Below are 25,481 nucleotides of genomic sequence, written 5' to 3'. Positions count from 1 at the left end.
ACATTCAGGGTTTATTCATATTCCTAAAATGTTAGTAATTTATTTTTGAAATAGAGAAATATGCAGAAAATGTGCAGACATTGAGCATTTTTCTGCTCTTTATTCAAGGCTTTTATTGCAAGAGGAAAGATGTCTGACATGCCATGCATTTAACCAAATGCCCTTGACTCACTGGCCCACTGGCTTTGATGCGCTGCACGCTCATTTTGCGGTCCTCGTGATTTACCATGTTGCCTAATAACACAACCGTAGAGGAGAGTAAAACCAGCTAAACTCGTTCTACCCATCTTTTTAAACCGACATAAATCTTATTGAGGTAAAAGAATAGTATAAATTGTGGTGAGTATAGCATGCAACCCTTGCGGGATGTAGAGAGATAATGTCTTTTTATTGGTACATTTATGCTTTTCTGATAATCTATTATAAATTAATTTATGTTGAGGTTTGTGGTCGTGATGACTTATTATTATAAATCTGACTGCAAGTCATATTTTATAGTCCAATTTTACTTTCCACCACATCTCTGCCAAAGAGTTCCTACAGTCAATGTTGGGAGCGCACGACTATCCTCACAACGTGAGAGGGGCGGGCTCACTGTGCGCCGCTCATGAATATGGAGTCCGCAGACACTCCCTCCCTGCTGAACTTGTGTATCCACCTCCAGCTCTGGCCAGCAGTCAGTCAGTCAGTCAGTCAGTGAGTGGGCTCGGCTGCCGCGTGGTCACTCGGTAAACTTTCTTCAAACAAGTGGGAAACTGCCGGACAACGAAGAAGAGCAGACGCTCGCACAGTTTGAGGGACATACTAGAAAGAGGTCGTCTATGAATCGGGAACCTGCGCTCCGCTGATCGAAGTGTCGTTTCCCCCTCTCGTGCATGTTTAAACCAGAGGAGAGCTCTGGTGCCGTGTGTCGGCCAGACGACCAGTAACGAACGAGTGGCAACAGCAGTCCGGAGGCATGATTCTCAGACGGGGCTCAGTCGTTGCTGCCTTTTTACTCTGCTTTCTGGCGAAGGTACGTGGATTACTTTAGGGGGGGGGGGGCTCAGTTCAGCTGTTTGGATGTGCTTTGATTGCATGTGTGTCGCCTTTTTAACGTGCAACGGGATATGCTAACATCACATGTCACCATGCAAAAGTGTGTCCTGTTAGCCTGCTGCAAAGTGCGATCAATGTGTGATCAACCAAGGGCAGAACAGCCGGTTTTAGTATTCCAACTGTTTAAAAAAAATATGTATTTATAACGAGGTCAAAGTGTTCCATTGCATTCACTCCTCTGTCCTCAACAGGTGTCAGAGGGATCGGGACAATTCGAGTTGCAAATCTTGTCGATGCACAATGTGAACGGAGAGCTGCTGAACGGCATGTGTTGTGACGGCGCGCGGAACACGGCGGATAGAAAATGCACGCGGGACGAGTGCGATACGTTTTTCAAAGTTTGCCTGAAGGAATACCAGTCGAGGGTTTCTGCCGCGGGGCCCTGCAGCTTCGGAATGGGATCTACGCCAGTCCTCGGAGGGAATACCTTTTCTTTCAAGAGCTCTGTCAGGAATGACAAATCCAGGATAGTTTTGGCCTTCAGTTTTGCCTGGCCGGTGAGTTGGAGACTTATAAAAACAAAACAAAAACGTCTGTTCGCCGACGCGCTTCTCTCTTCCTCTCGTCTTCTTTCCCTCGTTTGTTTGCAGGGCAGTTATGTGCAATTACTGTCCGTCAGTCATTCTCACGCCACGAAAAGTGGATCTTTTGTGAATTATCCTTTTGAGGAAGGACCCCCCTGGTCTACTCATTATTTGCGCCAATTAACCAGGTGCAGGTATTATTCTCCGTTAGACCCAGACCTGTCCGTGTTTATCCAAATAGTATTTAAGGTGTTTAAAACCGCGTTAGATCAACATAAAAAAAAAACTCAGTTTCACAAGGCAGTGGGTAAATTATGTCCTCCCGTTAAATACTACTATCAAGAATACAAATAAACTATTCAAAAGAGAGATTCGTTTAGGTGTATTCCCTCCACCATAAATCGGTTGGACACTACTTCTGACAATGATCCTCGTAAATAGTTTTCCCTCTGGTTTGATTCAACAAATGTAAAGGTGGGCGAGCTGCGTTCTCCCCAGATTTCCTCTTCTTCTTCTTCTTCTTCTTCTTATTATTATTATTATTATTATTATTCTTCTTCTTCTTCTTCTGCCTCCATGGCAGCTGCTCATGTTGCACAGTTCAGTAACTCCAGAGTGAAAACCCACTTTCTGCTTTCCTTAAGTGTCAGCTCTTCTCCGCAGAGTAAATAAATGGGCCTGACGGGCCTGTGGGAGGCTCGTAGCTCTGTGAGAGAGATGATTTGCCATGCTGGAGCGACTTTCGATGTAGTGGAAAAAAAGAGACTGTGCACAGACTGACTGGCCCCACAGCTTGGCCCGCAAACTCCTCCACTGATGGTGGGGGGGGGGGGGCACACACAGTCCGCTGGTATGTGTGTGTGTCCAATTACATCAAGGCCTATTTTTACCTCAATCTGGATGGAAGTTGTTGTTATAATTTCAGGCCGCGATGGGCCTCAAATTTGCAGAATAAGTGAAAGAACTGGACGATCATGTGATTGCTTTTTAAGTTGTTCATTTGTATGCGTGTCACCTGTGGGGCAGATCATTTAGATGCTGTTCTCCCTATGGATCTGATAGCCAGTAAAAACAAAGTTCTCAGCAGGGCAGTGTGCAATTTGATATGGTCAGTATTTTTTATTTGCTCTCCACTTGGACGCTGGTGCCTCACACCTTTTTTCTGTTTCTTTTTCTTTTTCTTAAAGACAAAGGTTTCTGTTTATGTTCACGCCATGGCAGCACTAACTTGGCATGAAAGCTCTGAGCCAGATTAGTTCCATCTTCCTGGTTGAAAACAGCACTTGTTGACATTGAAATGAAACCTGGTGCCATTTTCAAGTTTTAGCACGCTGCTTGCTTGACTCATTTCTTTTTCTGACCTATCGATGATATGTGTACTAAATGGGCTGGCCTACATGCCCTGTGCCTACTGGAGGATGTTGTTGTCGGAAAAGGGGGGTTGTATATCCAGAGAAAGTCGTAGAAAATGATGTGCTGTGTAGTCAATGTATCAATTAAGCCGTTTCACTTCAAGATGAATAAAGTTAATGCAACTCTAATGTAGAAGACAGGAGTTTGGAGCCTCTCGTTAGATTCCCTCGTCGTTCGCTTCAAGCGCTTTACTTCAGTGCACATTAACAATTGTCAGGTTAGGTATGATATCGCTCTTTGTCCTTTTCATCAGTTGATTGGCTGTTGTGGACAGATGGCAGTGTGGTGCATTTGGGTTGTTGGGTACTCTGAGTTCATGAAGCTTTTTTTTTTTTTTTTTTTACCCCCCTTCATCCTCTCTTGTGAGCTGTATGAAGTTGGCCTCTTGTCCAGCCCAAGGGCTTTGTTTAAGTCACGCTCGGTTGGACCCCAGGCATTTCATCGCTTTAACCTTGCCACCCACAGTAACTGCTGCACTTAATGAGGCTACACACATGTGCTCGGATCAGGTAGGGCAACAGCCAGGCATCCATCCCAATGCCGTCGGCTGAACATCTTTACATTAGCAGGTCGTCGGTTTTAGAGCCCTGTATGGATTCACCAATGTCTGCTTCGTGCTTTTATTCCACAGAGAAGTGAGGGCCCTCACAGTGTATCAAGCGGGGACAATGGTGTGCCCTCAGTGACTACAGTGAGGATTACAGAGCATAATAGAGGCCGTGCAGCTGTAATGCCAGCGCAGGGCAAGCAACAGGAAGCAGTTGTAGTAGACTCAGCAGTGGTGAAGTTGCCTCTGTGGCTACCTCAGCATATTTTCCCAAATGTTGCACCTATACAAGGAAAGAGAGGACCCTTCTTTATTGGATTGGGTAAATCCTTCAGAGGTTGGATTGCACCTTTATGAGCACTTATCTGCTCACTTACCACCTGTTTTTCTTTCTTGAGTAATCTCTTATCTCGCATCTCAAGCCCTTGTTGATCCGGCACCCCATAATTCTGCACAAATCAGATTTTTATTTATTTATTATGCTCACGTTTAATAGCTCAATCATCCTCCATCTGTAATTACAAACAAGACTGGCGTGTTCTCACAGACCTGAGACGTGCAGGTAGGCATCGACTTGTTGACAAGTCGGAGCGGTATTGAGACCTGGGATCAGGTCAGGTAAGCGCTGCCGGCAGCTGTGGTGGTAATGACATGTTTGTTTTATATAGTGTGCTCTGATGTGGCAGTTAAGTGCAAATTACTGAAGTAAAAGAGGGAAAAAGAAATGTGTTCGTTCTTTTTCTCTTTCTTTTTTTCTCCCCTCCTCACCCCGTCGGTGTACTTGCCGTGTTGTGTCAGTGTGACGTTACATCACGGCTTCTTGAGGCCTGAAGCTTTTCTGCTTAACACAGTTGTTGCACGCTGTATGGAAATCGTGACATGCATCGGCAATTCAATTTGTGATCACCCGTGCCCCGGTTTTTTTTGTTCTTTTGTTAATAGTGACCCTTGCATGTTTAGTTAAATGCTTGATAGGACTTTCATGTTTTGCCTTCCGAGTGATCCTGCCATGTCTGTAGTTTTATTTGGCAAATGGTGAGGTTTTTTCCATCAGGGTGAGGTTCTGTCATGTCCCTGGGCTGACCTACTTCTATTTAATAGTCTGTTGATTGTACAGTGTTTTTCCGACACTTTGTTGTGAATCTCTTGCCAAACAATGCATTCCTTCCCTCCCTCCCAGTCCATCAGTGGAGCCAGTGGCTTTGATGGTGATTATGAGAGTTGCCTTTTTATGACCAAGCCTGGGTTTTATGGCAAACAGGGGTGTGCTACCAAGCAGTCCCAATCATTGGTTTGATACATTTGAAGTGATTGACTCAGGGAAACTGATACAGAAGGTCAACATCCCTTTGACTGAACTGTTTACATTTCCTGTGTGCTGAGTGAGTGTCGGCCCAGACCAGTCTGATCTGTCGTGCCTTGCCCGCATTTGGACCTTTGGCTTTTGCCTGTTATTTTGTGAGACATGCCTCACTTTTTATTTTGTTAGATTACCTTGTAATGGTACATCAGACGGCTCCATTTTCAGCTGAGGGCAGGATGAGTGGCCTGTAAGTGTGTGTGTGTGTGTGTGTATTGGGAAAATTCCCCTACTAAGACGATTCAGTAGTGTTCTTTGGCAAGTCATTGTGATTCAAACTGGAATGATCTTTATCGCGTATGTCACTTGTCTGTTGGACAGTGTCTGCTTGGCCAAAAAAGATAAGAAGACATATGGCCACACTTTGTGTGTGTGTGTGTGTGTGTGTGTGTGTGTGTGTGTGTGTGTGTGTGTGTGTGTGTGTGTGTGTGTGTGTGTGTGTGTGTGTGTGTGTGTGTGTGTGTGTGTGTGTGTGTGTGTGTGTGTGTGTGTGTGTGTGTGTGTGTGTGTGTGTGTGTGTGTGTGTGTGTGTTTTCTCTCTCTAGTTCAAAGAGAAGTTGTGAGTCAGCTGGGAGCCTGGGAAAAAGTGAACCTGGCAGTGGCAGACAGTTCCAAGCTGATAACCGCCAAAGAGTTATAGAGTGTTACTGAACGAGGAGTCGGGGAGTATCTCACTTTCTGGAAGCAGTTATTTGGTCTGGAACTAAACATCCTAATAATTGCGAGGCTACTTGTTAGATCAAGCCGCGATGACATTACTGTTGGAAAACACGAAGCCTGTGGATCATCAGATGTAGTGAACTTGATGTGAACGGTAGTTTGAATGGTAGTCATTATCTAAGGCTACTATGTTTTATATTTTAGTGTGCGGGCCTTAATCATGTTCATGTGGCACGAATACGTGATCAGTCTGTAGTGATGATGATGCTGCTGCAATAGCTTCCATGACGAGGCAAGTCCAAATGGCGGAAGCTCTGGGTGTGTTATGTTGTTGCAGACCTTGCTTTTTAAATATATTAAGCGTTATGCCTCTTCTTCTCAGTTGCTCTTAACGTAACTGCATGTAAATTGATAGTGCGCTGTTTGAAAACTGCTCAGATTGTTTGGGAAGTCACTGAAGGCACTTAAATGTAGTAGAATACAAATTATATTCAGCTTCTCCTAATCCTGATTTTAGTTGCTACATCAATTTTAATGTCGCAATAATGACTAATATTAACATTCTGCATGTGTTCAGGGATGTTGCATCAGAGTTCCCATTTTTAGGATGAGCTCACCACCACACGCCCAATGTGCTGTGTCATATACGTGGGATTTGTTTTAGTTGGCTCTCTCAAATAGATATTTGCCCCAACCCAAAAATGTTTCAAAATTCTTATGAAGACACGCAGATGTGCAGGTGGGTGTGCAGATCCCGGAGTGATGCATTCAAGTGCAATTGCACAACAAAGCCAGAGGGCTCTTGTTCTTGGTGTTAATATTACTAGATGTGGGTTGGGTTGTGGTAGTAGGTGAGTAGGAGTCAGATTACCGCTGGCTCACTCAAGCTCTGTATCAAGTGATTGCAGCCAGTTGTTGTGAGTCAGGATAAACTGCAAAGACTGCGTTGCTGATGAGCACCGGCCTTCAAATAACAGCCGCCCTGATTGCAGTGAAACACTGGCACGGAGACAAATGTCTCCTGGAAAGTTGAATGCCTGGCAAAAACAAAAAAAAGGTAAGAGAAGCGGTCTAGGAGTGAGTCATACCCCGTTCTCTTTCAGTGGAAAGTGAACAGGGGTTTCCTTCGAGCAAGGTTTGTTTACCATGAAGTCATCGCAGCAAAGAGGGGCCACAGTGGCAAAAGCAGAATTTCTGAAATGCCTCCACGCTGCGCTGCTAGGGGCAAGCATGTGAGCGACTATAACAAGTAGCCGTCTTTTCTTTTTTTTTTTTTCTAGTGGCTGCTTGAGCACCGTGAGTGAATCGCACTTTCTCACAGTCGCATACTTTCTCTCTGACCCTGTCATGCGCGCTTGCAGACACATTGTTCGCTCCCTCACGACTGTGGCACAGGGCAGCGCGAGCGCGTAAGCTGATATCGGTGTGAGCGCTACCGGCCCTGAATCAGACAAAGCGTTTTCGGGAGTGCTGAAATCTAGACAGGCCCTCCAGAGTGTAGCGCTCATTCAGTCTCTCTCTCTCTCTCTCTCTCTCTGTCTCTCCCTCTCTCTCTGTCTCTCCCTCTCTCTCTGTCTCTCCCTCTGCCTTTCCGACTCGCTTTCAGACACATGCACTTTTCTTTATTTTTCTACATGTCTTATAAGGCATCCTTAAGCCCTTTGTTTTGATTATTTACCATTCATAGCACATGGCACTTGGGGTTTATAAATTAGCATAACATAAAAAATCCCATATACATTGCAAAGTAGAACTGAACTGAATGTGCTTTCTCATCCACTGACTTCTCTCAGCACCGCATTTAAAAATATGTGAAACACCGTTTTTGTTGCGGCATTGCAGGTTGAAGCAGCCTTTTCTACGTGCCATTTGTTTTATTTTTCTACTTCTTCCAGTCATTAGTCCAGTGCAGCGCTGCTTTATCTGGCTTGTTTTTTGGTGCATCAGTCACCCTCCTGCTGGGTGGGTGTCCAGCTAGACCAGACCACTGCCCCTAATCGTTGAGATGCAGAGACCTCTGCACCACCGCAAGCTTATCCTCTCTTAATCAGATCAACAGGACCTTTGTTACAAGTTAAAAGCTTCTGTCCTCGGTCCCGCTGGTTCTTAATGAGAGGGAGACGAGAATTCATTGGCTGGTGAGGTTGAGGGAAACCGGAATGTTGTGAATTTATTTCTCCTTTTGCCTTTTTAAGTATTAAACAATATGTTTATAAAGGAAATCATCCCTTTGTCTATTTAAAACCAGACCGTAATGACTACCTGAAAGTGATTTCATGTACTGTCAAAGTATCAAACACAATGTGATTTATGTTGAAGGGGAATCGTGTGGGAATCTGGTTCCAGTTGGTACAGGCTGTTAACTGGTCTGTGGTTCTCTGCACAATACGTTTTTATGAAATATTTATCATCGACTGGTAATGTTTATAGTATTTTTATGATACGGTTACTGCTTGGTGATCCTGCTCTTGGCTAACACTCCTTGTATCTCTTCTTGTCTTCCTCAGAGGTCCTACACTTTGATAGTGGAAGCCTTGGAATCAAACAACGAAACCAGTGGTGAGTATTTTGTCCTTGTCTGGCATCTCCATCTTGCCTTCCTCTCTCTTTTCTGTGTGTCTCTCCCCCCCCCCCCCCCCTTCCTCCCTCAAGGCAACGTCTGGGAGGAGTCGTGTTGAAGGTCAGAAAAGGAAGTTTATTCTTCCTGAACCCCCTGCCCTCTTCCACATGGTCCACTGGGTGTGCGTGTGTGTCTGTGTTAAGACAGTGTGTTGACAGGTGCCTGTAAGGCGGGAGAGCAGGACAGGGAAGCGAGGGGGGAAGAAGAAGTGGGGACAGGGCAGACGGAGGGGGGAGTGCAGACAGAGTGCAGGAAGAGTGGAGAGGTAGAGGAGGGGAAGAGTACCGCACGCCCCCCCCCCCCCCCCCCCCTCATGAAAATGTTTTCATTTAGCCGATGACTGATGGCAGGTGCTGCCAGCCGGGGTCTGGGTCTGGGTCTGTCTCACCGTCACTGAAGCGTGAAACCCAGAGTTCATCCGGCCGCCCAGCACTGCACCCAGCCTGCAGTCACAATACCGGGGGGGCAAGGCCTCTGAGCTGTGTCCCGCAGGTTACAGTTACCTCTGGCACAGGTGGGCTGCAGACTGAGCTCGGAGCGGAAGACCTTTTTAACGTGCTGATCGGAGACTGGGTGTCCGCCTCCTCCTCTCTCTTCCCCCCCCCCCCCCGTGAACGTGGGAAGACTGCGTTGGTAAGATCCTGGTTGCTGGGTTCAGTTTCTTTCGTCACCTATGCTGGGATTCCTGCTGGTTGGCAGTCAGATTGGCGACAGCGTGGTGACTCCAGCTGAGCGAGGGCCCTATCCCATGCTTGTTTATGCAGGTCTGTTCGAGGTCAACAAGGTTTCTGTCTTTTCTGCTGTATTTGCCGCTCCCCAGAGAGCTATTAGGGCATTGGTGTGAAAAGCCCCCTGAATGTACACAGTCAATGCTGGCTAAGCCCCTCTGAGCTCCACCAGGCTAGCTCACTGCTCTGATGGCTTCACAGCTGTGACGATCCTGACTGGTGTTTCAGATGCCAACTGGTTCCTAATCACAATGAAAAGCTTGATTTTAAGTTTTGAACTGTGAATTTAATTTCTTTTCCAGACCACTTTTCTTTGAGTGTGTGTATATCCAGTGTTTGAGAAACACCTTTTTACAGTTTGAAAGGTAGATTTTCTTAATTCAAAATGAATTTGAAGCTTGAGCATGACACCTCTAAGCTTTATAAAATGTGTTTGATTTATGTCCAGCCCCGAGCCAGGCAGCAGGTAGTGAGGATGTGCTACTCCTGACACTGCAGGTCAGCAGTTGGTAGAGAAATGCCACACGGCTGAGCTCTGGATTCCAGACCACTGCGAAATGTTACCAGGCACTGTGATTTCAGTATGCCCCCCCCCCCCCCCCCCCCCTATACACACCACCGCACAGTAAATAAATGACAGCAGGTCGTACCTCGCTTCATGGCATTGCATCATACTCCACAGAGGAGCGATTCACCAAGCGGTCAGCCACCTCTGCTCATGTGACTGCAGTAAATAACTGCTTTGATGTATTTTTCATTCTCTCCCAGGTGGAAGATTTAGATCTGGAGTGTGCTTCATGTGCGGGTGAATGAGTGGTGCTAATGCTTGTATGTGTGCAGCGTAGTAGTGTCTGGAGGCTGGGCTGAGCGTGTTTGCTCTGTGTGTGAAGCTCATTACAGCCCTTGGCTCCCAGGTCAGTCCTTGCCCGTTTGACAGAGCCGTGACCTCTTCATGTTTGACATGAAAAGAAGTCTGTTTCTGGGTCTAGGTCTGTGTGTTTTTAAGTCTCCTTTCAGTGTTGCGCAATCACAACCTCGGCTGTGCCTTTGCTCCCCATTCTGAAGTGTAGACGGAGACTTGTAAGTGTGCGAAAAAGAGTTGACTCGAGCTCTTTTTGACTGCTGTTAGGACAAGAATGTATGTTTGGAAAAGAAACTGCTGATGGCACACTGGCAGGCCTCCCAGCAGTGCCTGTGGCATCGGTGTCCCCGTGCGGTAATTTATGGCGGCTGCGGTTCGGTCCTCGCCTGAGCAGATGCAGAGGGCAGCATCTGAGACCAGTAATATCCTCAAGCTGTAAACCTGAGAATCAGAAACCAACCAGCGAGAGTTGGAGAGTGAGCGTGAGAAAAACAAGCAGCCGAGAGTGGTCATTACGGGCAGCCTTTTCCTTTTTTCTGCATTTCCTCCTTGTACTTTTCTTCCTCTCTAGTTGCTTTAATTACATATAATCTGCTGTCTACAAATCTTCTGCAATTTGTGTCTGAGTTGTTGGGGCATTTTTGGGTTCCCACTGTGTGATCACGGAGAACTTCGCAACTCCCAAATGTGTAATGTACGATGCTGCGCTCCACTATTCTCTCCCCCTGGCTAAAACATTGAATGAACACTTAACGTTAGTGGAAGAAAAGCATGCGTTTTGTTATGCTGATCATGTCAAAATGTATGTTTTTAAGGTGCAGATGGGAGGTTGATAGAGAAAGCGTCTCACTCCGGCATGATCAACCCCAGCCTGCAATGGCAGAAGCTGACTCACAACGGCCCCGTGGCCCAGTTTGAGTACCAGATCCGGGTCAGCTGTGACGAGCACTACTACGGCTTCGGCTGCAACAAGTTTTGTCGGCCCAGGGACGAGTTCTTCGGGCATTACACATGCGACTACAATGGAAACAAGACCTGTCTGGAAGGCTGGTCCGCACCTGACTGCAACACAGGTAAGCCCTGCTGAAATGCAAAACAGCAGCTCGAGACAGATTAGTATTTATGACTATGAATGAGTCTTCTAAAGACTAGCAGCCAGACTGTAATCGGTGATTCATGCTGATACGCTGTCTGCTGCATGGTTAGAATTGAATGGAAGGCTTTGTTTCTGAACTCGCACTGCATTTTCCCCTTTTCTTTTCCATTCAGATAAATCTTTTCATTGCCTGTATGACCAGGAATTCAGCAGTAGAGCATTTCTTATTAAACGTGTTACATGGCAGGGCTAGCTTGGGTGTTTGTCGACAGCAGTCGTCGTTCTCGCAGGCTGAAATGTCATGGAGGGTAGCGATTACGTCATTTATTGCTATAATTAAAACGTGCTAAATGAAATGGAGCCAAGTTTGAATGTAGTTACCGGGCAGTGATGATTCTTCTTCCTCCTCCAGCTATATGTCGACAAGGCTGCAGCACCGAACATGGATCATGTAAGGAGCCAGGTGGATGCAAGTAAGTGTCTTTCTGATTTATAATGATGTTACTGCATTTTTAGAATGTAGACTGTCAAACATGGTTTGCTCAAGCGCTTTTACTTACTATGGAGTATGGTGCCAGAGGCCTGTGGTGTGGATCAGTCCGATACGTTAGGGATTGTGACGAGTCCTGTCATGGCGTGGCTCTTTTTTATGTGCTCGGTTCTCTGGCCAAGAGATGGTATCGGACATCAGTACCAGGGCTTTAGCAGAGATGCAGGCTGAGCTGCTTGTAAATCTCTCATGGAGCTTTGGACCGGAGCTGCCAGTCTGAGAAAAAGGGAGAGGCTCCACTGCCAAGACTCCCATGTTGCAAATGTGTTTCCCCTCTAATGAGGCAAGTGTTATCAGTCTAATCGTACGCAACGTTCGGATGAGCCTTAAAGTGTATTGTTTGTGTAGCTAATGGCTTCCTAATGCTGTTTTTGCACACAGCCAGAGGAAAGGCCAGGCACAGATGGATATCAGAGCCGGGGCATTGTGTGCAGTAACCGTTGTATCTCATCCTCATCCTGGAGGAGGCCCCTGCACTGCCCGACTCTTCCCACAGCTCAGGCATTAGTTGCTTTCTTAGTTGTCTGATTTGGCCATAAATCAAGCACAAGGGACGATCAGGTTTGCTCATATTCTACTGCGGCGTTGTTGTTTTTCCCAAGCGTTTGACTTCATCGGGTTTCTTGTAAGTGCTTGTGTGGCCACTGGCACTTACAAGAGCTTGAATTGCTTTAGTCTCTTCGCAGGTGTGGCCATATTTAAAGAGCTGGGTTTAACTCTGTTTATATGCACTCTGCCAACAAACTCTCCAAGCAAGCTCTACTACTGTTGTAGTCAGTGAGCAGGTTCTAGTTTCTAATAGAGTAATAACCGTGCATAACACATAGATTCAGGAAAGAGGTCTGTTTTCATGTCCAGGGTTAACATCTTTGTGTTCTGTCACATTCCCCAGTAATTAGGCTGTGTAATAACTAAATGATTTGGGATGCTGCTGGGGAATCCTGCTCCGCTTCTCATGGAGAGGATTAGCACACTTTTAAGAATAGCCTCTTTAATCACAGACCGAGGTTTACTTAACCACCGCGTTTATTTTTACAGTCCGTCCGTTTCTTGGGGCTAATCAGCGCGCCGCTCCCCCCAGAGGGACACTTGTTTCCTGTCGTAGGCTCCACAGCGGCAACCGTATCGCCACCGCGTCACTTTTTAAAGAGCGGACTTATCAGTCCGGCTGGATTGCCGTCTTAATTGTGGAGCCCAGGAAGAAAAGGTCAGCATTATCGGTGTAATTGTGGACCTGGACATTTCAGCGGTCAGCCAGCTGAGTTCCCCTCCTCGGCCTCGGGGCACAAGCCTGACTCCTGACTCATGGGAACCAGGATGAGCAGCAGTGTAACAGCCGAACACTTCTCTATGCAAGGGGGCTGCCAAGCCACAGGCAGAGTGTTGTTAAAGGGAGCGTCTGGCCGCATGCTAATGTTAGCTGTGCTACAGGTCCCGTCGGAGCTGTAATTTAGTGTTTTGTTTTTTTCTGTTTGGTAAAATGCTAAATTACTCCTCTGGTTCCCTGCTCCCAAGTATTGTTTAACAGCTGTTGCATAAATGCCCTGCTGCTTAAGATTCATTTGTGGTCTTTTAAGACGCAGCCCAGTTGTTTGTGAGGGAAAGAATAGTGGCTCTTTGTTTGTGTCATTCGTGCAGCTCCATGCTCCATATGCTAATGTTTAGTTCATTAAATTCAGATTATTGCTTGTGAAGGAATTTGGAATAAACAGAAGATCAAGATATTAGCATTTTTTTTTAGATACCGCAGGGATTGTCTGACCTGGTTGTGAATGTTTCCCTGAATGTTCTGCATGTATTGCTGTGGCATGTGTGTGTATTTGGGCTGATCTTTATTTTAATGTCTTCTGAGGCTGACGGCATGGCTCTCTGTGTGTCTTGCAGGTGTCTGTATGGCTGGCAGGGCCAGTACTGTGACAAGTGCATCCCCCACCCTGGCTGTGTTCATGGCACCTGTGTAGAGCCCTGGCAGTGCCTGTGCGACACCAACTGGGGCGGCCATCTTTGCGATAAAGGTTAATTCTTATCTCTTGTTTCAGTTGCAGTCATTATAGGAGCGACCGTGTTGTGGCAAAACAAGCTAAAGCTGTGTGAAACTGCTCCTTTTTGCAGATCTGAACTACTGTGGAACTCACCAGCCATGCCTGAATGCAGGGACGTGTATCAACACAGGACCTGACAAGTACCAGTGTACCTGCTCTGAGGGCTACTCCGGAGCCAACTGTGAGAGAGGTGAGTGGCCGGGATTTTACGCAAGGTCAATTTCAGCTGTCTTTGTTTTCTTTAGTTGGTAAGTTATTGCTAGCCACTTTTAAAGGCACCCTGCTGGTTTTACACATACAGTTTACTTGTCAGCTTGTGAAAATAGTTTAACGTCTTCTGTAGCCCTGTGGTCCGCTTTCTAAAGTCTGAGAAAATGTATTTTAATTTAAATAAAAAAATTGTCATAGGGGTCGAATAAACAATGCTATCAGGTTGCATTATGAGAAATGAGGGTGAATCATAAGAGGGCCTAAAAAACAGAATATGTCCTCTGCTGCTTCGACCATTGTTTGTGCTTTGCTGAATCGCCTGACTGCCCCTTTAAGGCTTCTTACATTTTCGTTTGCTGAAGTAAGTCATATTGCTCTGGCAAACAAAATAGAGGCTCCAAGATTGCCAGAACTTCCCTTTTTAATTTAAAAGATGATCTACATTTGGAACCTAAAACCAAAATACAAAATGTAATCGCACGGTCTCAAACTCATGCTTGCAGTTATAATAAGTGGGTAGGTGCTGGGCTTCCTGAGCTTACAGACAAAAGGTCAGAGGTGCCTTGAGTTTGTAATCAGAGGAGGTGGTAACTCGGCAATAATCTTGTTTCCACTCCAGCATGAGTGGCCCCCAAGTCAGGTAATCCACCGGTTTGATCTTCAGGAGCCGGCCATCCCTCCGCTCCTTGTGCACTCGAGACAGATGGGTGTGGTGCTCAGGTTCAGCTGCTGCAAACACTTACCATGGAGATGATGGTTTTTTCCTCATTAAATCTGAGCCTCGCGGGGTGCTGACAGCTTAACTGCAGAGATGTCAGGAAACCGTGCCCTTCGTAACAGGAGGTCTTCAGACCAGGGGCTACGTCGGGCTATTGTAACACAGAGGCCCCAGGGTGCAGCGCTGCATCCTCTCCCCACGGCACACTGATCACCTCCAACCACCTAGTTATTCCCAGAGTGAATCATTCATTTTTGATTCATTTGAGACCCACTCGTCCATAAAGGAGAAACTCCCGGGCAGAGAACCCCCCACCCCTCCCCCTCCCCCCCTCTCCCGCTTGCCCTCCGACTGGTCTCTCATCTTTTGCCGCCTCTCCGAAGAAGAATGGCGGGGAGTCAGAGGGAAGTCACGGTGCGTTGGTCAGGTCAACTTAGCATGAAAGATGATTTCCTGGTGGTGTGGTCTGCCAGGCGGGTAATGAGAGTGAGATGGGGGGGGGGGGGCAGGCAATTTTGAGCGGGCTTTTTGGGGCAGGGGAGGAGAGGAAAGGAGCAGGTGACGGGTGAGGGAAGCCGAACTCTGGGTGTGATCTGCTGACAGAGGTCCCGGGCAGAGGGGTGTGGTTTAGCAGGAACGAGAGTCGGAAGCCGAAATGCATTTTTGCATCCGATTTGTTTTTCTTGTGAATAATGGGGCAGATGCAGACCACATTGACAAAACGAGTACCCAAGAACAATCTGTCTCTTTTTAGCGGAACATGCCTGCCTGTCCAATCCATGCTCCAACGGAGGGGGCTGTTCGGAAACCAGTCAAGGCTACGAATGTCAGTGTGCGCCGGGCTGGAGCGGCCCCGCCTGCACCATCAGTAAGGCTGCACTCTACCGGCGCACGTTGAATGTCAGTGGCCTCATAGAGAGGATCATGTTTAATAACCAGAATTGACTTCTTCTGCTCAGATGTAGACGACTGCTCTTCAACCCCCTGCAATCACGGAGGAACCTGCCAGGACCTGGTTAACGGTTTCAAATGTCACTGTCCCTCACAGTGGACGGGGAAGACGTGTCTGATAGGTGAGCCACACAGCCTTCTTTTCCTCTTTCCACCATGTGACACCATCTGTCAACTGCACATGCAAATAACCCCTTCTCAACCTCTCTAGATGCCAACGAATGCGAAAGCAAGCCTTGCGTCAACGCCAACTCGTGCCGCAACCTGATTGGTGGATACTTCTGCGAGTGTGTCCCCGGTTGGACGGGGCAGAACTGCGACACCAGTGAGTTTGAAAGGCTGTCAGCTGCGGAGCGGGACACCTGTCCTGCTTCCTTTTATTTATTTCCGTTCACTCGATGCAGGTTGGATTAAAGCTTGTAATATGAATACGTAAAGCACGCAGTTGGACAAGTGCAGCCTTTTGCTGCCGTGTAAATAAATCTGTTCTATCATTATTTGTCCTGTGTGTGACTGTGGTGACAATCCCAGGACTAGTTCCACTTGGCAGCAGACAGGATTGCTCAATACTCTTGTGTTGCACTGATTCTGCAGCCACCATTATCCAACTCACTTACCTCTGACATTGGTTTTTTAAAGGCCTCTGGCATGGGAAACGCAAAGCACAGGCTTGTTTTTAAAGACTATTCAGTCAAGCTGTTCAGAACTAATCCTCACATTTGTTTTTCCGTGTAGATATAAACGACTGCAAGGACCAGTGCCAGCATGGAGGAACTTGCAAGGTACGTGTTGGGTCAGAAACCCATCTAGCTTTGTCTGGCATGGCTGCTTTGTTTGCCAGCTTGTTTGTGTGTTTTATTGTCGAAGCCCGAGACATTGACCGTGGTTGTATAAATAGCTGCTGTAAACGGTTCTCTCCAAAACGACAGTGGAATTCCTCTCTGAAATCAAATCTGAGTGGAGTGGGTTCAGAGGGGTTTCTAAGGGAGGGACACACAACTTCCCTGACCACACTAGATTGAATTACCCTAAACATTATTGTGTTGAGCCCGTGCCAGGAAAATGTGTTGAAATAATTGCGGAGCTGTGACGATGTCCCTCCGAAGTTGGCGCAGCCCCCCCCCCGCTCTCTTTCCCTTGCTCTTTATGTTGTTCTCTGGTTTGACAGTTATTGTTCGGACTCCACCCTGTCAAAGCGGTCCAGCAAATGTGTGACCGCATGAGGTTAACCCTGGTTCCTTTTTTTTGTCTCTCAGGACTTGGTAAACGGCTATCGTTGCATGTGCCCCCCTGGCTTCGCCGGCGAGCACTGCGAGAGGGACATCGACGAGTGTGCGAGCGCGCCTTGCCTGAACGGCGGGCGCTGTCAGGACGAGGTGAACGGCTTCCAGTGCCTGTGCCTGGCTGGCTTTTCAGGAAATCTCTGCCAGGTGAGACACTACTCAACTCTCCCACGGGTTCCCTTTCTGCCAGCATTGCTGTATCTTTGGGTTTGTTGTAAAGTTTTCCTGCCCCACCCTCTTAAATGGCTGTTGTTCCACAGTCCTCTTATTTTAAAAGGGAGTGCTTTGTTGAAGCTGCTCCTGGCTACAGCGGGATACATTCCTCAGTGCTGAAGCCCAGACTCAGAGGACGGCTCCTCGGTCTCTGCCTTGTTTCCCCCCTTCCTCCAAGTGCTGTGCGTGTGTTGTTTCCTGGCACGGCCTGTAGGGAGGATGCTGCGGGCTTTGCTCTGCTCAGTGTAGCAGAAATCATGTCGGCTATCAGATTCTCAACTCTCTCTATTCAATACATTTCTGCCCTAGCTGGATATCGATTACTGCTCCCCCAACCCGTGTCAGAACGGAGCGCCCTGCTTCAACCTGGCCACAGACTACTTCTGCTCTTGCACGGAGGACTACGAAGGCAAAAACTGCTCTCACCTCAAAGACCACTGTCGCATCACCACGTGTAAAGGTACGTCTGCTGCCTGCCGTAACCACAAGTTTTTCTCTCTTGTCTTTTTTCCAGAATGTTTTTTGTAAGGTGATCTGTAGTAAAATGCTGAATAAGGCCAGGTCTTCACCATTTGCCTGAACACTTTGCCCACATTTTTCCCATGAGGGCAATACCTATATTTTAGCTTTGTGAGCTGAAGTTTCTTGGCCCAAGGTGAGCAGGCTTTCTTTTTTGTGAGTGTAGCTCCCTTGATGAATGCCCCCTCAATCTCCTCAGCAAAGCTTTTCCAATGATTCTCCCCTCCTCTGAGTTCCTTGAAAATCTGGCAAAAGGCTGATCGCACTGTGTGTGTTCTCTGTAATGACTTGGTGGGCTACCTCTTCTTTTTTTTCCCCCTCAACGAATGTGCACATTTTTCTGTGTGTAATTAAGTGAGTGGACCAACCACGAAGTCAGATACCAGACGGTGAGATTCTCTCTGCTCTTGGCAAGAATTAAGTGATTACGGGGAGAAGCTTCACCCCGCTCCCCTAACCTGATCAGACAGGGGGAAAGGAAGGGCTTTCAGTGCAGAGTGAAAAAGATCACTCTGAATTGCTTATGAAAGCATAACAGCTTAACGCTGTTTCTCATATCATTCTTTTTTTTTTCTTCACATTCTTACACCAATACTTTTTTTTTTTTTTCTCACGGGACGGGGATTTTTTTTGACCAACTTGTTGGCGTTGTTGCCTGTAGAGACTAGCAGACCGTTGCGGTCATTGAATATCAGTGATAAATTAAATTCCATTCCTCCTTTATCACTTGGGTGACGCAAATCGCATTTTATGATTTTGAGCGAGTGTTTGTTTGAACATGATTTGCCAATTGTTTCAGTTTCCAACTGTGAATTCTCTCCGCAGTGATTGACAGCTGCACAGTCGCAGTGGCGTCCAACAGCACGCCGGGAGGAGAGCGCTACATTTCGTCCAATGTGTGTGGACCTCACGGCCGCTGCCGGAGCCAGGCTGGAGGCCAGTTCAGCTGCGAGTGCCAGGAAGGCTTCAGAGGCACCTACTGCCACGAGAGTAAGAGCAGACTGTTGATACACACACAGACACCATATAGAATACACAACTGATCGTGATTTACCAGTTTGGCCTCTGCAAAAACACTCTCAATCTCACATTTTTACTGTCTTTCTCTTAAAAAAAAAAAACAGACATCAATGACTGTGAGAGTAACCCATGTCGCAATGGAGGCACCTGCATCGACAAAGTCAGCGTGTACCAGTGCATCTGTGGCGACGGTTGGGAAGGCGACCACTGCGAGATCAGTGAGTATGACTGCCCGTCCCGTGACCTCAAAACTCACCCACACCTCCCTCGTGGGACAGTTTAATCCATGTTTCAACATAAAAGGTGGGATGATGTTTTTATATGCCGCCCATAAATCACACAACCATCCGATGTCTCCACCAGACATCGACGACTGCAGCACCAACCCCTGTCATAATGGAGGAACATGTCGAGACCTGGTGACTGATTTCTTTTGCGAATGCAAGAATGGCTGGAAGGGAAAGACGTGCCACTCCCGTAAGAACCCTTTCTTTTTTTTCTTTCTTTTTTTTCCACACCCATGTAGTCTGTCTGTGCAGGTTTATGGTATGTGCTTATGGCTGTACATAATTACCCAAATCTTCTATGCAGTGTGTGTGTTTATGCATTGTCATGTGAGTGCAGATTTGTAATGCTCCCTCCAGGCGAAAGTCAGTGCGATGAAGCCACATGTAACAACGGAGGCACCTGCCACGACGAGGGCGACACGTTCCAGTGCAAGTGTTCCCCAGGGTGGGAGGGTACCACGTGTAACATAGGTGAGTCACGGCGGTTTGGTTCAATGTTTCATATTCTCTCACACACACAGAGGATTGCTTTGTGGGAGAGCTCCGTCTCAGATATTAATCAGATCTATCAGATCTGTCAGATCTGCGAGGTCCACAAACAGATTTTATCCCTTCACTCTGTCAGCGTTCCCTCTCCTCCCATCTCCCTGCTTGCCCATTTCTCCCTCCTCCCGTGAGTGCCGACAGATATCCGCTTAAAATGCCTGATTGCTCTGACAATACACTTCAAAGGCGTGGAATGCAGATTCCCTCAGAGAAAACGGAAACCCGACAGAAAAAAGCTAAACCAACACCAGTTTCCTGTCACTGTTTAAGGTTTAGGAACACTGATTTTGCTGATAATCTTCTTTTAAAATTAGTAGAAAAAAAACTCACTGACAGAACTACACTTTTTTTGTTCTCCCTCTCTCAGCCAAAAACTCAAGTTGTCTTCCAAACCCGTGTGAGAATGGCGGTACCTGTGTGGTGACGGGGGAGTCGTTTACCTGCGTCTGCAAGGAAGGCTGGGAGGGTCCCACGTGCACCCAGAGTAAGTGCTCCTTAAATGGTGGATGGGATAAAGGTGGACAGTTATTGCTATTAAATGATGATAAACCTCCTGCTACCTAGTCCTGCATCTAATTAAGTCCGACTCTCCCATCCCATCTCTACCTTTTTTAAAATATTTTTCCTCTCTCCCTGGCTGCTGTTGGCCATGAGAGGAGAAAGGGGGGGGGGGGGGGAAGGGGCTCAGGAAAGTGGAGACAGATGTTTCTCCCCCTCCTCCTCGTCCAACACACACCCGTCTCTACCCTCTCGTTGTTGCATTCCTGTCCAAACAGTGACATGTCTGCTTGTTCTACAGCCCTCCTATCCCTGGGATCCCTGCCCTTGTACACATGTACTCCAAAACAGAAATCCCCCAACTTTTGTAAGGGAGGGAGAAACTGCCGGGATGGGGATCTGGGTGTGGAGGTGTTGGCGGTGGTGGTGGTTATGGGGGGAAGCTGGAACTCATTTTTGAGTGCGAGAGTCGACTCGATTGTTTGCTCTGTGTTGTTAATAAGGCAGAGCAATCAGGCGGTGCGTAGTCCAAACCCGACTGGCCCAACACGCCTTTGCACACACAAGCTCAAACGTGCTCTTTCACACGTGAGGAAAAACAACAACACACTCACTACTTTATTATTTTTTTCTCTCTCTCAGATACCAACGACTGCAGTCCCCACCCATGGTAAGTGAAACCCAAACATTTCCTCCTGTGTCATAGACTCTCACCTGCAGGCTTTCTCTTTTGCTGCATCAATGCTGAGAACCAGGCATACACCCTTTCCTGTCATTCCTGGGATGCAATCAGCTTACAGTCTTTTGTCAACTCTGGCACCGCTGTTATTTAACCAACATACCAGTGGAGCTCACTCCCACACGCATGCACACTTGTCAAATAAAGAGAACAAGTCTGATTGCTTTAATTTCCTATAAGGAGTTATTATAGTTGACTGGGGAGAATATTCCAGCCCAAAATGCGTTGATATTAATGACAGATCACTTTGTGAAACAAGCCTGGGGGCATCCTGACATACAAACTGATGTCTCACTCACTCTTTTCTGCAGCTACAACAGCGGAACCTGCGTGGACGGGGATAACTGGTACCGCTGCGAGTGCGCCCCAGGCTTCGCAGGTCCAGACTGTCGGATCAGTGAGTATTAACCCCCGCCTCCCACTCCTCCCTGATCCCCGTTTGAGCCGCAAGTAAGAGCAGGCTCGGGCCGCGGGACCATCGCAGTCGCTCCAAATGGAGGGTCTAGCCAGCCAATTATCTGTGCATTGGCCGAGCCATTTCGGTGTCACTCCGCCGGGCCCTGCTGCTGTCCCCGGGGGAAACCGGCTTAGCAGGCCAACAGCTAATCAGCAATGCTCTCTGACACTGATCACACAGATTGTTTTCCCTCTTAAAGGCTTTCAGATGGCCACATTCTTTCCCATTGCAAACCCTTTGTTCTGCTAAGTCCAGCCTTTAGCTCCTGCATACCTGCTAATGATGCTGCCTTTAATAAAGCTGCATGGGGCAAAAATGTCCAGGACTGATTTAAAGCATGTTTGCTTGTTTTTTATTAACTGCCGTGTATGTACTGTTAAATGACACATGACCTGCAGTGAATTTAGCCCAGGAAGTGTGCCGACTGCTTAACCCAATCTTTGTGTGCCGTCTGGCTGTGCTCTCTATTCCAAAAAGGAACCACGTCTTACCTCTCGCGCTTCTCCTTTGTGACAGATATTAATGAGTGCCAGTCCTCTCCGTGTGTATTTGGCTCGTCCTGTGTGGATGACATCAACGGATATCGCTGCCTGTGTCCACCAGACAGGACTGGACCCCACTGTCAAGAAGGTAGACGTCTTCACAAGATGATGGACAAATCCACATTGCCAGCACACCTTTTCTGATATGTATTTCTAATACTGTGGTTGTGTTTAACACAGTGACGAGGAAACCCTGCTCTGTTAATGGACACGTCACCCCTGATGGACTCAAATGGGACGAAGACTGCAACAACTGCCACTGTTTGAATGGGAAAGTTCTGTGCACAAAGGTTTGTCCAAACACACTCTATCCATTAAACGTGGAAGTCAGAAAAGTGAAGTATTTTGTACAGCTGTAAAACACAACGTTATGGTTTACTAATGGGAGGATTGCTGTGGAGAACCGTGCGATAACTAGTCATAGACTCAAAGGGTGTGTAGGCGGTTGCGTCTCAGATCTCACTTCAGAGATCTCAGGTAGAGCCATGTCGGGCCACAACAACACTCACAGGGGAGGAGTTGGCTCGGGAGTGTCAAATTCTAGACAGAGATGATTCAGAAAAGAAACACAATGGCACTGTGGGAAATAGGTGTCGGATGACAAGCGCAGAATCTCCCAAAGTCACACTGGGTGAAGATTGGGTGATATACAGTAGAGGCCTGGAGTGTTACTATCATTATCACGCCCGTACAACCACCAGATGAACAATGGCACCTCACTGATACTGCTCCCCTCGGGGAGAAAATGCATCATGGGGTGAAAATGATCTCGGGCTGTAAGGCTGACAGGAGCTCATGTGTTTTGACATGCAATAGAGAGAAGTTAATCTTTACAGAGTCACTATTATCCTTGACTGGGAAAACTGGTGCCATGATTACATTTTTGTCTGAACAACAGAGATTCAATAGCCAGCCCAAAACCAAAGTATTGACCTAACAGGCCTTTTTCAGCTCTAGTCCTAATATTTCTATTTTAATTTAATGCTTTAAAGAAAAGTCTGACTTTAGTTAACGTCGTCTGCCCTGTCATGCTTTCCTCTCCAGGTGTGGTGTGGCCCGACATCATGCCACCTGGGTGCCAAAGGTCGAGGTGGGTGTCCTTCAGGCCAGAGCTGCATCCCCATCAAGGAGGGCCACTGCTTTGTGAAGCCCTGCCTCGGCCTCGGAGAGTGCTGGCGCTCCAACCCTCCCCCGCGTCCCACCGAATGCCACCCCAGCTCCAGTTACCAGGACAACAGCTGCGCCAACATCACCTTCACCTTCAACAAGGAGACCATGCCTCAAGTGAGTTACCTAGGCACCAGGGAGGGGAGAGATTGAATTAAAAGGTTCTGGGGTCATTGTTCATGCCTCTCCCCCACCGCCACTCTGAAATGAATGGGAGCAGAGAACTGTGAAAGATCAGGTTTTCAGAAGTGCTCAACCATCCCTCCTGGGCAAAAGGAGTTCTAGTCTTAAGACCTCTGAACAATTCAGTCGTGTTTTTAAATGTGTTCCAGGAGGGGAAAAATGTGCTTTCTTTTTTTATTTTTTTCCTGTTTTTTTTGTCGACTGCATCCAAGTTCTGTGTTCCTGTGAATCAGGCATTCACAACTCCAACTCCATGCCAATACCCTCTTAACCCGACCGCACTGCAAGATTAATTTCAGGATCATATGGATTTGAGCTAAACAGGACCACTGGCGACTCTGTCACCACATAGGATCATCACTCGCCAGTTGCTTCACAAGCATGACAGCAGATTGTGACAAGCATATGAGCCTGTGGTCTTTAATCTAAATGAGGTGGATCCCAACCATGTTGAACCTCCTGCCAAAATGCAGGCCTAGCTCTTCCTTTTTCTTCTTGATTGCCGTCTATTTTTCCATGTGCGTTAACATTTGCTTCATTTCCTTTTTTTTCGTGTCCAGAGCTTGACTGTGGAGGATGTGTGTAAGCAGCTGAGGCGCTTGTACGTGGTGAAGAATTTCTCCTCTGAGCATTCTGTGTCCATAACCTGTGACCCCTCATTCTCTGCCAGCAACGAAATCCACGTCTGCATCGTAAGTACCTCCTCCCACTCCCAGTCTGCCATATGTTTGTCTGCCTCTATTCATGCGTACTAAAAAAAAACAAATCCCCTTTGATTTATAGCCTGCAGGATGCACTCTTAGCAGCATTAAGACATGCTTTAATGGGCTATGTGGTGGATTTAGGCTTGATTGTGTTGTGTCGTCAGTAGACGGCAAGTAAACACGACTAATGGCAGACGAGATAGAGAACTTAAACCAACAGATTTCAAAACTCACTTTCTTCTTGGCCCTTCTAGTCTACGGAGGATCATTGTGTGGACCGGAGCCCCATTAAAGAGATCACAGACCGGATAATCGACCTGGTTAGCAAACGCAACGGGAACAACACCATCATCGCTGCCATCGTAGAAGTGCGCGTGCCAAGCTCCAGCAAAACTGGTATGAACTGCTTTCAGACTCTTGTTTGTTGCCTGGGAAGTTTCCCAGACTTGCACACAAGCAGAATCATTGCACAATGATTCTGCTTTTTTGAGAAGATCGGATTAGATAGAGCCAAGCCCTGAATGTGACGGCAATGTGGAGCACCGAAGAAAGTCTTTGCATGTGTGAAAAATATATCTCCGGCATGACTCGGGCCGCCCAGGTCTGCCATCTCATGTCTGTTGTAAAGGAGCTTAAAACGACTCTAGCCAGGATGGAAAAAGCAGAGCTGCTTGGCTACCTGGCTTTAGATTGGCTCGTACTGCGACTGGCTGGACTTCTAGTAAGACTCCCGCATGTGTCCGCCATTCATCAACACGGTGACAGCAGACTGCCGCCGCGGCCAAATAGAAGCAGCCTCCTCTCTTGTCCAGGGCTCAGAGGTCAGGTTGCACTGGCAAAAGCACGCTAATAATTTAGCAAGCTTGACATAGTGATAGGAATACTAACTTTTTATGCGTATTGTTTGGCTGAGAATGAATAATTTTCACTTTTTACATTTGTTGCACCTCCTATAATCTGTGTACGTCTTCTTTTCTTGCGTCAGACTTCCTAGTGCCCCTCCTCAGCTCCATCTTCATCGTCATCTGGGTCCTCGTGCTGGTCTCCATTTTTCTGTGGTGCATGCGCCGCCGGCGAAAACAGAGCAACCACAACGGGACGTTGGCCACCGGCTCCGAAGACAACACGACCAACAACGTGCGGGAGCAGCTCAACCAGATCAAAAACCCTATAGAGAAGCACGCGGGCCTCACGGTGCCCATCAAAGACTACGAAAACAAGAACTCCATCATTGCCAAAATAAGGACAAATCATCCCGAGGGGGATGAGGACGACAAGGAGAGGCACTTACAGAAGGGCCGCTTCGCCAAACAGCCAGCATACACACTGGTGGAGAGGGACGAGAAGACGCCCGTCTCCCTTCCCAACTCCACGTCCAAACACCCTAATTGGACTAATAAACAGGACAACAGAGACTTGGAGACAGCAAACAGCATAAACAGGATGGACTACATCGTATAGCAGACAGCTGTGTTGCTGTGCAACCAAGCCTTATGCCTTCACACCCCGGTGGTGGGTGAAACGGGGGAGCTTTGGCATGTGTAGTTAGCATACTGTCGTGTCAGTCGTGACCCCGCAGTATTTTCAGATATTCCCCGTGTTAATTTAAGTTTTGACAAGCTGGCTTACACTGGCAGTGACAGTTGCTTTGGTTGGCTGGAAACACAAGGCGCCGGTATACATTTCACTGTAGAACTAGTTGCAAAAGTGTCCTCCTCTGCATTTCATTTCTTCCTTTTGTTTTTTATTTAGTGGACACGTGGAAAGGGCTCCTGGTGTAATTGTTGTACAATGACTAAAACTACCCGACGTGTTCAACGCTAGAGCTAATTATTTTTAGAATGTGTTTGAATTCTTTCTAGTTCTGTTTGGAGAAAGTGCCTTTTCAGCTTTAGACTTCAGCAACTGTCAAATGAGAAAAAAGATCAACTTTATTATTTATTT

The 25,481-nt window shown here is 47.2% G+C and overlaps 1 protein-coding gene across 1 annotated transcript; it reads left to right on the top strand.

Moving 5' to 3' along the window:
* The first annotated feature begins 943 nt into the window (after positions 1–943).
* LOC142933064 (protein jagged-1b-like) lies at positions 944–25,481 on the top strand. The gene is made up of 26 exons (XM_076077211.1): positions 944–1,015; positions 1,290–1,595; positions 8,110–8,161; positions 10,628–10,885; positions 11,321–11,381; positions 13,343–13,473; positions 13,571–13,690; positions 15,183–15,296; positions 15,388–15,501; positions 15,591–15,704; positions 16,115–16,161; positions 16,636–16,809; positions 17,185–17,335; positions 18,220–18,384; positions 18,519–18,632; positions 18,778–18,891; positions 19,059–19,172; positions 19,615–19,731; positions 20,388–20,415; positions 20,796–20,881; positions 21,458–21,571; positions 21,664–21,773; positions 22,528–22,767; positions 23,394–23,525; positions 23,792–23,933; positions 24,523–25,481. The coding sequence occupies exons 1-26, from the start codon at positions 959–961 to the stop codon at positions 24,996–24,998; spliced, it is 3,651 nt and encodes a 1,216-aa protein (XP_075933326.1). The 5' UTR covers positions 944–958; the 3' UTR covers positions 24,999–25,481.

Source organism: Anarhichas minor, unplaced genomic scaffold (assembly GCF_050575085.1).
Source record: "Anarhichas minor isolate MPS153535 unplaced genomic scaffold, ASM5057508v1 ptg000058l, whole genome shotgun sequence".
In the NCBI taxonomy this organism is placed as follows: Eukaryota; Metazoa; Chordata; class Actinopteri; order Perciformes; family Anarhichadidae; genus Anarhichas; species Anarhichas minor.
Note: the sequence above shows the minus strand (reverse complement) of the source record. Positions and strands in the feature narration are given on the sequence as shown.